Source organism: Malurus melanocephalus, unplaced genomic scaffold, assembly GCF_030028575.1.
Source record: "Malurus melanocephalus ecotype Western Australia unplaced genomic scaffold, MMel_1.1 scaffold_94, whole genome shotgun sequence".
Taxonomy (NCBI): Eukaryota; Metazoa; Chordata; class Aves; order Passeriformes; family Maluridae; genus Malurus; species Malurus melanocephalus.
In genome coordinates, this window is record NW_026623326.1 from 2128063 (window position 1) to 2141920 (window position 13858).

Here is a 13858-nt window from a genome sequence, read left to right on the forward strand (position 1 = left end):
GGCCCAGCTTCAGAGGGCTGAGACCTCGGCAGGGTGCTGCAGAGTGCTCTCCTGTTCCCCTCTAGCAGATGCTCTCTGAGACTTCAAGTTCCTGTCCATCTTGCTGACGCAGATAGAGCGTAGTAGTGACTTTGTCACCTGAAATTTGATAAACTTGTTGACTGGCATCACGGGRAAGGTTCCTCACAGAGCTGCTCTCTGCCGAGCTGTCAAACGAAAAACTGAGATGCAGATCGCGTGAGCCTGTTATATGGGACAGCAAGTGATGTTCTGGTTTTGCAACTTAAGCTGAATGAATTAAAGCTTGCCACAAGCCTGATAGTCTTGAGTGTGCAGTTAAAAGTCTCCGAGCTGCTTAGCCATTTCCCTGTGCTGTGTTCCAAGAGCAAAGCATCACAAGCACCAGCAGTTCTTATCTGTGTGTTTTATTTCCAAACCACTGTTTGCATTGACTTCATTCATTACTTCTTTTAATTCATCCCAACCAATACCTTTGCTGTGAGCTTGTATTTTCTGCTGGTATTTCTGGAGGACGAGGGTGTGGAGGAAACTGCTTTGGGCACCAGCCCTGGAGGCTGCAGCTGCAGTGTGTCTGTCGTCAAACACCCCAACCTCGTTGTTCTTGGTGGTTACGTGGTGTCCGCTCCTGCCCTGCGCCACTTGCAACTTATCCTTATTCCGTTCTTTTCTTTTCAGGGGCTGTCAGAGCCTGAAAAATTTAAGAGTGAACAAATGAGAGACGTTCATGGAGGACTCTGTTCTTACCTAGGCACAATTTGACAAGCATGTAGATTGCCTTGGGTTTCCACTGCACCTACCACAACTTTACTAAGAGAAAAKTCCCCTTTCCTAGACATCTGTGTCACTCTTGCTTAGTAAAGTTATTCAAGATCAGCGCCTTTGGAATTGGTTGGTAAATRGACAAAGACTTTCTCTTTGCCCGGAGCTCCTCACAGCCTCCAAGTACCAAAGAGAACTCCACAGCACTAGAAAGCAAGAGACAGCTGCTGAATGTTGGAAGCTACTGCATTTGGCAAAAGAAGCTGACGCTAAGATGCACACAGTTGTGTTTGTTTGTTCTGCTTGTTTTCTGTGCTTTCCGAGCCCTCTGTGTGCCTGGAAAGTTTAATGACCAATCCCTTCTTTCTCAACATGCAGTTTTTCTTCCTATCCCAAAAAGCTTTGGGTTCTGTTCTTGTTTTTTTTTTTTTTTTTTTTTTTTTTTTTTTTTTTTTTTTTTTTTTTTTTTTTTTTTTTTTTTTTTTTTTTTTTTTTTTTTTTTTATTTTTCCAATTCCAATTTTGTCACTGATACTCTTCTGTTGTTTCCGTGGAGAATTGTTTGGGTACATAGCCACAGTTTCCTTTGAGATAGGGAGACCTAAATATGATACTCAAATACCATTGTCTTCCCTCCTCTCCCCTCATTTTGCAGAGTGGTCCACCTTGTCATAGAGGTTGTTGACTTCAAGTATAAGGCAGAGTTGACCTYAGCAATGATGTCATTTAACTGAGAAATCACTTCAAAATTCTTACAGTGGCTCAATTTGGAAGCTGCTGAATGAAGCTGACCCTTGACACTTCACAAAAGAATAAGGCTTGTGTTTTACTAACAGCTGCTTGGAAACCATGTGTAATAAAGTTTGTTTTTGTGTCCAAYGTCCAGGATAAAAGACGGCATTTGCCGACTCTGGTACCCTTACGCTCCCAGAAGAGCAGAACTGCTTTGATCAAAGTTAAAAAGTCTGCTTCCATGTGGGTGTCTAAGCATTTCACAGTTCCTTATGTTAAAAGTAACAGTGTACTTGCAAARGCCAGCAAATGCTGCTCTCGTTCAGCTTCAAACATGACATTTTCCTCCTTGTCATCCCATATAGCTTTTCATAAAGGTTCAGGGTTAAAACTTTTTTTATGGAACAAGCAAAAATCTCCCATCAAACTATATCAAGGGGGATTTTTGCTTTGTGTTTGGAGCTTTGCTATTTTTGCTGCTAGCGACACTTATTCTGGAAACTTCAGGGTTGGAGATTATTTTATTTTTGTCACAGAACGAGGACAGTGTAAATACAAAATGTAAAGTAGAACTGAGAGAAGTGCTTCAATGAGTTGTTTCACTACATTGAAATAAATGTTGATTTGTTCAAAAAAAAAAAAAAAAAGCATGCCCTTTCTGGATCTTGTTAGTCTTGACTTTTTATTTCCTTTCTTTGCTAAAGAAATGCATGCCTCTTGACTTCAGCCATCTGCTGTCGCAGCTGTGTGGCATTACAGCAAGGCTGCTCCGACATGCGCTCCCAGCAGATGTGTTGGACTTGCTGTCACTGCTCTCTGGGCTGGCCTGGGACATGTGCTGGGTGCAAACTCAAGGCAAGAGAATGGGTGCATAAAATCCAGCATGCAAAGGTACTGCATTTGGCCTCCAACTGCTGTGTGGAGCAACTGCTTTATWCCTGAGCTTTTCCACACCCTTTCATTCAGTAAAAGCCTCTTCTAAACAGATGCTGCTTCAAGGTTCCCTTGAAGGTATGTTACTGCCCTGCTTTGACTCCTGTCTCACAGTATTTTAGGATAGGAGCTGGTTAGGAGTATCTCACCAACAGGCTGGTAGATTCACTCTGAGTATTTGTTCTCTTATTACTCTTGTGCGTTCACAGCAGCTTATATGTGGGCTCTGAAGCAGGATGAATTAGGATGGTACATGGAGACAAAAAGGCTCAAACCTCCAAGCAGAGAATTGGTAGATACCCATAACAGTTGTGAGCTGTTCTGTGGAAACACATTTCAGAGCACAACACCCAGAGGGAGGGACAGCAGGTGTTTCAGCTGCTCTTCAAGGGCTTGGTGCCACGGGGCTGAGTTGAACACTCTCCAAAGGGTGTCTTTGGAGATACAARGACATGTTCTGCCTTCATGTGCAGCAGTTCCTGAGTTAAATGTTTGTCTGTAGGAAACAAGACCCTGCCCTATATTCACCTGAGGACTCATCTTGCTCTTTTCCCCTTGCCCTCCCTATGGTCACCTCTGATAAAAGCTTAGATCCACATGAAGCAGTAGATACAATAGAGAACTTCTGCATTTGTTCTTCTCACTGGGCACTCTCGGGCAGTACTTGAAGTCATGTTTTATTTCAGCAGGCTTTCTCTCTGTGCCTTCCCCTTGTGCTGTTTCTCTCCCTGGAGACGCAGCTCACTCATTCAGCACGCTCTCAGGATTTCAGTAACTTTTCTTGCAAGGCCTCTGGGGACCATGCGCCTCTGTGCTGTTTCTCCAGGCTTTTGGTTTTATCTCACTCTTTGAAACTTTCCCAGAACTGCAGTGACTTTTCTCTGACCTCCAGGAACTGCAGCTCTTGAGCCCTGACACTCCGACTGGCACAACCAAGACCTGGAGACTACTCTGGGATGTCAGCTTTCCCAGCACATGTGGGATGGAAGCTGCATCTGAGCAACACCAGCTAAAAATAAAAGCTATTCAACTGAAGCTAATGGCAGGTTGCCACGAGTTATTGCTCATTAAAGTGAATTGACAGATGCTTAACTTCAGCTAATCATTCCCTGCCGAGAGATCGGCCTGGTATGAAGCGTACTCAAATGTGGGAAGGGGATTCACAATGACTAAATTTAGCTGAGGGTATAATTTCCTCGGACTCCCTCTGTAGTTAATGGAAAGAGAGAGGCTCCTACAGAGTGTGTCCCACTCGGCATCGCCCTTGGGCAGGGTGCTCTGCTCCTTGACTGCCGAGAGCAGGAGGTGAAGCTGCTGCCTGCCACAAAAATKAGTGGCTCCAAGTGACAGTGTTTACTCACCCCAGCTGGGTGAGTGCTTGTTTTCCTCACATTAGGTTTCAACCTGGAAGTAATGMTCAGAAAGCTGAATATTGAAGCCAACAGATTGGTGAACGTTTCCCAAAAGCAAAACCCATATGCAAAATCCCTCTGAAGCATCCTTTGCTTTGCAGTGTGCTTAAAGGGAATTCTGCAGATCATTCTCTCTCTCAAAGCAGCTCTTCTTTCATATTTCCAAGAAATGCTAGCTATTCAATAGCAAAACAGTGTGTTCTGAATGTTGTGTGATTAATTTAGATTCTAATGCTTTTTTTCCCTTGTTCTTTTTGGAAGATAGTCATGTTTGCATGTTTGGCAGTGAAACAGAAAGTCAGAWWTTGAGGTTTTACATTACAGTGATCRGAAAGTTTGTCCAATATGTCTGCTGCTTTCTCTATTGGACTAGAAACTTTTTTATGAAATATTTAACTCCATACCATTATTCCTGAGTTTGACAGAAGTYATTTCATCCATGTAAATGGAGTTGTGAGAATCCTGCCAGATTGATTTGTACCTTTTGATGTTACTTCCAGCTTGAAGCTTCAAATGATGCTCCCAAGACACAAACAGAAAATTCAGTTGAACCTTTTCTATTTGCTCGTTTCCAGCAGATTATGAAGTTAGGGAGAGCATTTGACTCTTGGTGCAAAATTTGCATTTAGATTTCGATGGTTTGAACATGCCTTTACCCTCTGGTGTGAAACTCTGTCCTCCATGGTCCCATCTCATTTTTAGCTCGAGCTGGAGCACGGGGCAGGTCTGTGGTTGGACACGTGTGGAGTGGCTGAGCAGAGCTGGGAGCAGATGGGGAACTGTGGAAGTCTCCAGGGCACGTTTTGCAATTCCATTGCGAAAGTTTAATGTACTTTTAATCTAAAGGGCTTTTCAAGCCAGTTGTCCTCTGTCTTTGTCTGACATGGGCCCTGAAAATATCCTTGCGTTCACTTACGTTCTTCACTGGAGCCTTTTTCAGAGGCAGTGTTTGAGGAGGCAACTTATCTCTTGTCATTAGAAGTTGTGAGATAGATTATTTACATTGTTAAAGCCTAGCGTTTTCACCATAGGAATAGTGACTTTGTTTTACCCAAATACAAATTACTTTGTATTACCCGAATGTTGTTGCCTCCCAAACTTTTGCAATTCCATTCCAGGTTTTACAGGCAGAATGAGCTCTAACACTAAAACCAGAATCRGTACTGTCATCTGCCTAAGCCACAAAGTTTTGTAACCCTGACTCGTGCCAATAAAAATGTTTCACTGAGCATGTTTTGGACTTTTAATACAAAAGCACAGACGAGACCAAAGGAGCAGTGTTCATGCCTCGTTCTGCCATCTTTGCATCCCTCAGGTCAAGCTTAAGTCCTGAATCTCTCGAGCAGATCGGAGAGGGCTCTCAAAGCAGCATTTCCCAAGGGGGARTATAAAGCTTCAAGAGGCTGAGAACTGTGAACTGGAACCTGCAGCCTGTATGATCATGGAGGTGGAGTGGGTGCACGTTGATGGTTTAGATGATTGTTTGTTTAGCGTGAAATATTAACACTGAGGCTTTGTGCATAGGATGGGTCTAGATGATTACTACTTTCCAAGTTTTTTTGGTATGGAGATTCCTGTTCTTTAGGAAAGTTACTTGGGTAAAGACTGAGTTAGTCTTTTACCCACATCTGATTAAATTCTTTGTCACAAGTGTTACTTTACAGGAAYCACTAAATGTGGGAAATGGGCTCTGTCAAGCACAACAGAGCTGATTTATGTGTTCATCAGTCAGATTGTCATTATTGGCTTTCATTCACAAGTGGAATTATCTCTGTAAAAAGAGAATTGTTGATTTAAATGCACATGCTAGTAGGATTTCMGAGTTCCCATTCTGGCTCATTTTCTTTGACTTCTGTGGAAAAATCCTTCTCTCTCAGGTTGTTTTTCTGGGCTGTAAATGGAGCCATAGAGAAATCAGAAGAGGATTCATCTCACTTAAAGCAAGACTGTGCCCCTCTCTAGTCTCCTGTTTTTCTAGCTRTATTCTCTATTATCTTCTGGTTATGGACACGTATTTCTTTCCTATCATATACAATCTGTCATTACTATGTATCAAAAAGAGAGGCCTGATGTTTTCTTCAGAGTTTCTCTGAGAAGCTTTTCCCTTTCCCTGTTAGAGATCTGAGGTCCTGCAAAGGAGTCTGATGCTGCCTGAGCCTGATCAGACAAACCTCCCCTCCCACGTGTGCTCTGGGGAACAGGGAGGTAAAAATAAAATGCCTTTTATTTATGTTCCAACAGTAATTCCTGCCGGCTCAGATGAGAATATTACTGTGCCTCTAAAATCAGATCTATGAGAATTTTGCTTTTCTTTTCACCCAAGGTTGCTCGGAGCTGGAATCTTCTATTTTTCAAGTACAAGAGCTGTGCTTTTACAGATGTCTGTTCATTTGACCAACAACAACAAACATTGCGTGGCTACAGTGGTGCAAAAGCTCCGAATGTTAAGGCCCTCTGGTCTGGCTGAGTATCTCTCACAGTCTTCTTGCCAGAAGTTTCTTGGAGGTTTGCTTGGGAGTGTTTTGGAAACCATCATTTCTTCTGTCTGAATGAATGGTTTGGCCAGGAAATCAATCTAGCCACACGAGTCTGCTGACCTCCCTACACCCATTTTGCTTCACCAAATAACCTTTTTTTAGACTTGTGTCCTGGGACACTGGTGGGAGGACAGCTCCTCAGGGCAGACCCGCTGCAATGTGGGGACAGCCGCTGCTCTGCTGCTCCTTGCGGGCGGCAGCAGCTGCCTCAATTATCACGCAATGAGCTGCTGCATCTTTTCCAAAAGCTCTCTGGCTTTTCGTGAGCAAACTGTGTTTCCAAAGAGCTCTGCTAATGCAGTTTTCAAGGCACATATGTGCTAGTGCTTTGCAAGAAGAGCACGGTAACATGTCCTCCTCTTCCGCTCGATGCACCTGATGTCTGGGTCTCGGGCCAGTATCAAGTGTCGTGATTAATGTGTTTGTAGCCGTATGCGCTGCAGAAGCAGAGCTCACACTGCTTAGGAGGTTGTCTGCAAGGTCTTTCCTGGCAGATTTTTTGTGTTTCATGTTTCTTTCTCTCATTTTGTGAGCTCTGCTCTTCCTTGAGCTCCATTYTTGCCTCTGCAACCATGTCGATGTGACCTGCTTTATGTGCAAAGGAAATATTTCTCAGCAGGGCTGGCAAACAGCAAATGTGAGTCGCTCACAAGTGTATCCAAATTTGCAGTTCCTTTGAAAAAGGAAAAAAAAATATTATGAATGTTGTATGAAGATTCTTGGTGTGGCTTTTGGACAACGCGTGTTTGGTAGCGGTGAGAGTTGGGCTGATGAGATGGGAGTGCTTTGTACTCCCATCTCAGARTAAACACCCAATGTCAGAGGGCTCTCACGGTGGCTGGGGAGCAGGGAGATTCACGCCTTCCCTTCTCTCCCACATCTCTGCCTATTCCCCAGCCAGACTGCCTTCCAGGCAAGATAAGGCCATGTTTCCAGTCTCAGTCTGCATGGGCCAGGTGCAGCATGGGCRCTGTCCCAGACACCTTACCRTRCTCAGCCAGGGCAGCTCAGCAGATGAGGAGAAAGAAGGGGACCTCATATCTGGCAGGGTTGCATGGCACGATCAATATTTAGTAAACCCTTGGTAAACAGTTCTTTTCATCACCAAAGGCACAACCGTGAACAGGAAAATCCAGAGCCTTTTTCAGGTGGGATCGTTGGCTGGTGTAACAGCCTCCCTCASAACCCTGTGGGTTGGTTTTTGTCATGGCTGGTGGTGCTGGAGCCCTGATGTTCAGTCTGCAGCGGGTTTCTGGCTCTGGGTGTCAAAATTCTTGCAAGCAGGCAGGGTGGTCTGTGGGTCAGCTTGGGACTGTGACTGTTTCTGTCCATGTGCTGCCTTGCTGGGAATGATGGGATGACTGGCCATCGCTTCCCCAGGACAGCTGAGCAGAGTGTGCCATGGCAGAGAGGTGTTGTGTGTCTGTCCATGCCTCAGCTGTGGCTGTGCTGCTGGGGACAGGAGAGGGAGGCAGCAAGGCTGGGGCCTGGCCCTGCTGGTAAAYATGGGGTGTTTCCTGCTGGGAAGGGAGGTCCCTGCCCCTTCACAAGCATCAGGGCTCCTGGATTTGGCCCTGCCTCGAGTCTGGTGGACTGAGGTAGGATTACCATCTCAGTAACAAACYCTTGGTGTTGTCCCAGGCTTCATTAGCCTCCTATCGGCTCCCTTCCCTTACCAAAAGTTAAATTGGCCAAGTGGTGTTGACTGGAGGTGGGGAGTTGGACTGCGTTAGTTACAAGCTGTGTTAAAAACCTCTCTGTACATCAGCGGAGATGTGAGATCAGCTCATCCTTGGTTCTCCTCACCCTCCCACTGAGCCCAGGCCTCAGCAAAGGCAGCGAGTCCATGATACAGCTGCTCCCCCCAAATCATCCCTGGGAATGGCAGCCCCACAGAGCAATCTTCCCAACATTTCTCCTTCTGACTGCAGCCCAGCTCCCTTTGCTRCAGTAATTCCCAAAGTTAATCCTCCTGCAGCAGCAGTAGGAGCACGGGWACCTGAGGGCACCCTCTTGGCAAAGCCCCTTGGCCAGGAGCCCTCAAGCTTCCCCAACTGCCTGTGGGGCTTTCAGTGCTGCCAGGGGTGCGAGGGCACTTGGAAAATCAAAGGCACCATCATGAAACCCTGAATTTTGCTGACGCAAGGCACGCTGATAAACTCGCAGGGCATCACGTGGAGCCTGCGAGGGAGAACTGTCCGAAGCCTATTGGGTGGAAGATAAGCCAGCCCCAACCAACATTATCTYGTGCTGGTTGATTTAGCGCTGCTTCGTGTACATGAAATAACATCAGCAGGACCTGGCTAAACCCARGCCTTTCTGAGATAAGACTGCTACTTTGCCCTTACAGAGGAATGCCAGAAAATCCCCGGCAGCTCCACCTGGGATCAGCTCCACCTGGAATCCATCCTCTTCCCGGTGTTCCTCTTGCACTCACTCCTGTTGTCAAAAACTAGATGATTGTGATTTTCATCCTGTCTGGGAAATGAACTTTGACTTTCTCTAGCTTGTTAAAATTATTTCCTTATGTTCTAAAAATGTAACTTTTGACCTCAGGTATGTAATAAATTATTGGTTCAACTTCTGACTGATGCTGTGTATTGTTTCAAAACATTCTGACTCTCACAGTCTGCATTGTGCAAGCTGGCAGACAAGGCAGGATGCAATCTCTGCTCCTTGCAGAGACAGCTGTGAGCAGCAGCTCCGTCCAGAGGGGATACGATCCTGCAGGTAGCAGGAACTGGCTTCAAAAACAATACAGGTAATGAATCTCTAGGAGAGCAGTTCTCCCTAAACGTATGTACARCCCAGCATCTCTAATGGTCTTTATTGCTGGACTGAGAATATCTGGATGCACCAGTCTGTTTTCATGTGTTGTGACTTAGGTTTTTGGTTTCTGCTGGGACAGATAAAAGATTCAGGGATAACAATGTAAAAATGTTTAATGATTATCAGCTGGCTGTTTTCTGATGTACTGCTTGAGATATTTGTTAGAGGAGTGTAACAATGTCTGAATTTTGAAAAAAAACCTTCATCTTAAACTCAGCCAGATAGCTCCTGGGGAGGGAGTTGCCTTGCCATGATTTCAGAGAGGTGAAAGCAGGGTACTTGTTCCTAAAGGGCAATTGGGAAATCTTTGAGCAACTTGTTTGTTTTGGTTTTAAAGCCTTACTGACATTGGCACATCTTTGGTCTCTTGCATTTGGGGGGAGTAAGGAAGGTTGCAGCCCTTTTTAAGGTGCCAGTCTGAACGTGTGTATCAGTAACGGGGGTTGGATGCAGTTCACAGAACCTTCTGCTTCCATATAATGAACCCATTTTTTAATTTTAAGCCTGTATCGTATCTGCTTATTGAGAGTTTCCTTTGGTTTGAACAGTTTGTCMTCTTTTGTAATTGTTCATTCTAGTTTCTTAGTTCTAGGGACTGTGTGAACTCTTCTGACAGATTGCTTTCAGAGGCAAAGGAGATAATTTTAAGCTGCTTCAAAAGTTAATAAGTAGTCTAACTAAMTCATGTCACTGAGGTCTGGAAACAGATAAGAAACAATTATGGAATAGGAACCTGACAATGTGTTGGAGGTTGTCAGGTCTCCTGTAGTAATCTGCTTCTTGTGCTCATTTTCTTCCTGGCAATTCACAATGAAATTGTGGGAAGAAGCTGAGAAATTTAGCACTTAGCACGAGAATCAGGCTTTCATAAAAAAAAAAAAAAAAAAAAAAAACCAAAAACCTGAATAAAAACCTGCATAAAAATACTTTACTGTCTGAGATCTTTCGTAAGGACAGATAGCATGGTAGGAAATGAGAGAGGTGTGTGACAGGTGGGAAATGCCCTTTTCAGGGCATATCCTGTCTCTGGTGTGCAATAAAGTTTGCATAAAGTCCATAGGTCACCAACCCTTTCCCCAGGGCAGGCTGTATTCTCATGCTTGGTGCTGCGAGCGCCTGCCGTGTCCCGGGGAGCAGAGGGGTGCTGGAATGAGCTCTCACCTGCGCCGTTTTCTTGCAGATGCATATTCAGTCTCTTCCAATGACAACGGGGGCAAGTCTGACTCCGTGGCCAACTTACAACCCCAGCCATCCCTCAACTCCATCCAGAGCTCTCCGGGCCCCAAGCGCTCCACCAACACCCTGAAGAAATGGTTGACCAGTCCCGTGCGCCGCCTGAACAGCGGGAAGACCGAGAGCCACATCAAGAAACAAAAGAAAGTGCGGGATGGCAGGAAGAGCTTTGACCTTGGCTCACCAAAGACTGGAGATGAAACCACTCCTCAGGGAGACAGCGCAGATGAGGTGTGTGCTGCTGTTTGTTGGTGTTTGTTGCGGGAAAGACCATGTATCTGGGATTGTCTCCTCCCTGGGGTGTGAGTCATGTATGAGTAAACGCAGTTCCCTTAGGCTGTGGAGGGAGCAGCGGATCATACAGAAAATAGCATTGTTTAAAGCTGGGCTGCAAACAGCTTTGTCATCCAAAGAGCAGTGGGATATAAAGGGAGCAGCATTTCAGAGTTTGCATATACTATTGTCCTTTGATTAGSTTTTTTTAATAGCCTATTAGGAAGCTGCCAAGGATAGAAATTAAGTTATTCTGGAGCATCTTACCACTTTTTGCTGAGGTTCATACTACCTTTATGCTACCATGGCAATGTAAATGCTTAATGAAAGAAAATACTCAGAGAAATAGCCATGTTTCTGTTAAATCTATGCTGTGTAGTTGKACCTGCAGTTTTTGTGCAGGATGTTTTCCACTAGAAGGGTGCTTTCCTGATAAAGTGAATGAGGAATTAAAAGCAGAAAATGCAGAAGATACTAAYTGAACATAAATAGAGGAACATGTTYTAAAAACTGTACATTGACCAGTTCTTATTTAAATGAAAAAACTGCTATTCTGTCAGCACACAGACAGATGTAGCTGCCTTAGCTGYATGAATGACCTATAAACTGTATTTCTGTAAGCCTTAGAATGCACCAGGATTAACCAGCAAAACCTTATGTCTTTACTGCTTCCCTTCCATTACCTGCAATTCCCTCCAACACGATATTGAGCTGAAAAGCTAAAAGAAACTTGTCCCTGCTTCTAATTATATTTAACTTTTCTTCAGAAGAGCAAGAAGGGTTGGGGAGAAGATGAACCAGATGAAGAGTCTCACACACCTCTTCCTCCTCCTATGAARATTTTTGACAATGATCCAACCCAAGATGAGATGGTAAGGCCTCCTCTACTATAAAATTTTTATGTTTAAGTGCATTTCTCACATATCTGTATCACAGTGGTTTTGTAGTGATCTTCCCATATCCAGGGCCTAGCCTTGTGATTAGAAGTCTCCTATGTGCAAATCATTATCTAATACCTTTCTCCAAGTGGATTTACAAATAGTGCTGGATAAGCAATTAGCCCYAGCATCCCATTTCATGACAGTTCGATGGTGTTGTGTGTGGTCAGAAACTCCCTTCAGATCGATAATGCGTGTCCTCTACAACTGTTTGAAAAGCGCTGTTGGTGTGTGGCTGTAGCAGCAGAAATGCTGCCTGGTGGCACCGTGCTGGTGGTGGTAGTTCTCTGACATTAAGTCACTATTTGCTGTGCTATTTGTCCCTGTGGCTTGCCGAGTCCTTTGCTGGACTGGGTGAGAACCCATGAACGTGGCTGTGACAGTGACAGTGGTTTGCATTCACAGCCAGTCCTGTCTGCACGTGTCCCCCTCACCCTTTCCTGGTGCTGTCGTCTCCCTTGTAGAAAGCCATCCTCCTGTTTTGCAGTTTCCTGCTTTCCTGCTGGCATCTGTTTTTAGCACTGCCACTTCTGTACCGCTGTCCTCTGATTGTAATTGCTGCAGGCAGAGAGGCGGGGATAGGGGAGATTAATAAATTGTCAGGAAAGAAAAACCAAAACAACCCAGAATGTTCTTGGGGAAGGTTCAGGCAGAAGTTTGGAAATACRGAGAGAGGAGGATGTAAATATTTCTGGGACTCAAGGAGCAGAGTGATGGAGTAAAGGATTTGGGGGCTTGCTGCTAATCTGTCAGGAAATGTTATGACATTGTGGTGGCAGCAGGAGCAGAAGGAAGCAGCTGGAGCTGTGGACTCCTGCCCTCGCAGTGCTGCGTGTGCTGCTGCCTGTCTGGCSAGGGGCAGAGGCGAAAGGTCGGCGGAGCAGAGCCCTGGTGGATCCATGCCCAGCACTGTAGCAATTGCTCCTGGCTTGTTCCCCATGGTGTTTAGCTAAATGTTTGGGGCTTAGTTTGCTTTATGGTTTAGGGGAGATGGTTTTATTTTGGGGTTTTTTTTAAGTTTTTCAAAACTCCTGTAGGTCACTATTATTGGTGTCCAACACGCCATGTGATTTCAATAWTTCTTAAATACATTTTTGACAGCATAAATGTGGTGGAACTAAGCTGTTTTCTGCTTCAAATGTCTGAGCTTTACAGAGTGTTTTGGCATCCTGCTTCTTCACCCACTCCTAAACCAGAAGATTAGGTAGAGCAAGATTCATCTGAAACCCTTTTTTTTTGCCTCTGTTTTTCTTGCCCTACTCAACCTTTTGTCATGGGGGTAAAAAACTRAAGCTCATGGGGTCCTGAATTTCCTGGCACCATGTTAGCAATGTTTGAGCCACGCTGGAGCTGAAAACTCTTTAATGGTGTTAATTTGAGCAGAGTGCCCTGCTCAAATCCCTCTCCTGTGCTTACAGGCAGGGGCTTAGGCTGGAGCAGCAGCAGAATTGTGGGGCAGTGGCTGTGGCAGGTAGGTAGGAGATATCTGGCAGGTGACACTTCTCCCTGTGTCCAGTCTTGCCTCACTGCTCCTGGAGGCTCTCATAAAGACAAATTGCAAGATCTCTTCATATTAGAAATTCATAATTTGCTTCCTGAGGAGTAGAAATGGTGTGTTTCAATTCGCCCCACTCAAACCAGACTCCTGCGATCACAGAAGTTTTATTTAACCCTGGAATTCTTGTAGGCAGCAAATGTTTTCATGCTTCCTTCAAAATCCTGCAGTTATTTACTTTTCAGAGATATTGAGCAATTTCAGTTAAAATAAGTGGGAGCAACAGCTGTTTAATGCCTCCAAAAATTGGACTCCTCCTGCTAGAATGGTTATGTTTGGCAGTTATCATTGATGTATTTGTCCAGTATCTCTTCAAAGTCCTTATTTTCAGCCTTTTATTTTCCTAGACTCATCTGTCTGCATTGCAGGTGAAACAGAGAGGCTGAGCTTTTACATTAGTATGAGATTCCTGCATTACCAGCCTAATTCCTCAATTACCAGCCTGATTACCTGTAGTTTTTGTTGTTGTTGTAATTAGAACTGTTGATTAGATGTATTATTTGTGAAAGGCAAGTTGATGAGTAGCAGTGTGTTCATGTTTCTGTTCTGTCACAAGGCATCTGGTTAGGATTAATCTTTGCCTTTTTTTTTCTTCTCCTGGGGATGTGTCACTCAACAGGAGCAACCTCCCCAAAGG

The 13858-nt window shown here is 44.7% G+C and overlaps 1 protein-coding gene across 10 annotated transcripts in view; it reads left to right on the top strand.

Annotated features, from left to right (window-relative positions):
• Positions 1–13858, top strand: part of KALRN (kalirin RhoGEF kinase) — a 464979-nt gene that overhangs the window by 401930 nt on the left and 49191 nt on the right. For 8 of the 10 annotated variants that reach the window (XM_057368576.1, XM_057368580.1, XM_057368578.1 and 5 more), the window contains 2 exons: positions 10403–10686; positions 11496–11600. In XM_057368576.1, the coding sequence (XP_057224559.1) occupies positions 10403–10686; positions 11496–11600 (389 nt within the window). Of the gene's footprint in view, positions 1–696; positions 2149–10402; positions 10687–11495; positions 11601–13858 lie in introns of those variants that run through there. The other 2 variants (XM_057368577.1, XM_057368584.1) reach the window with 2 other exon arrangements.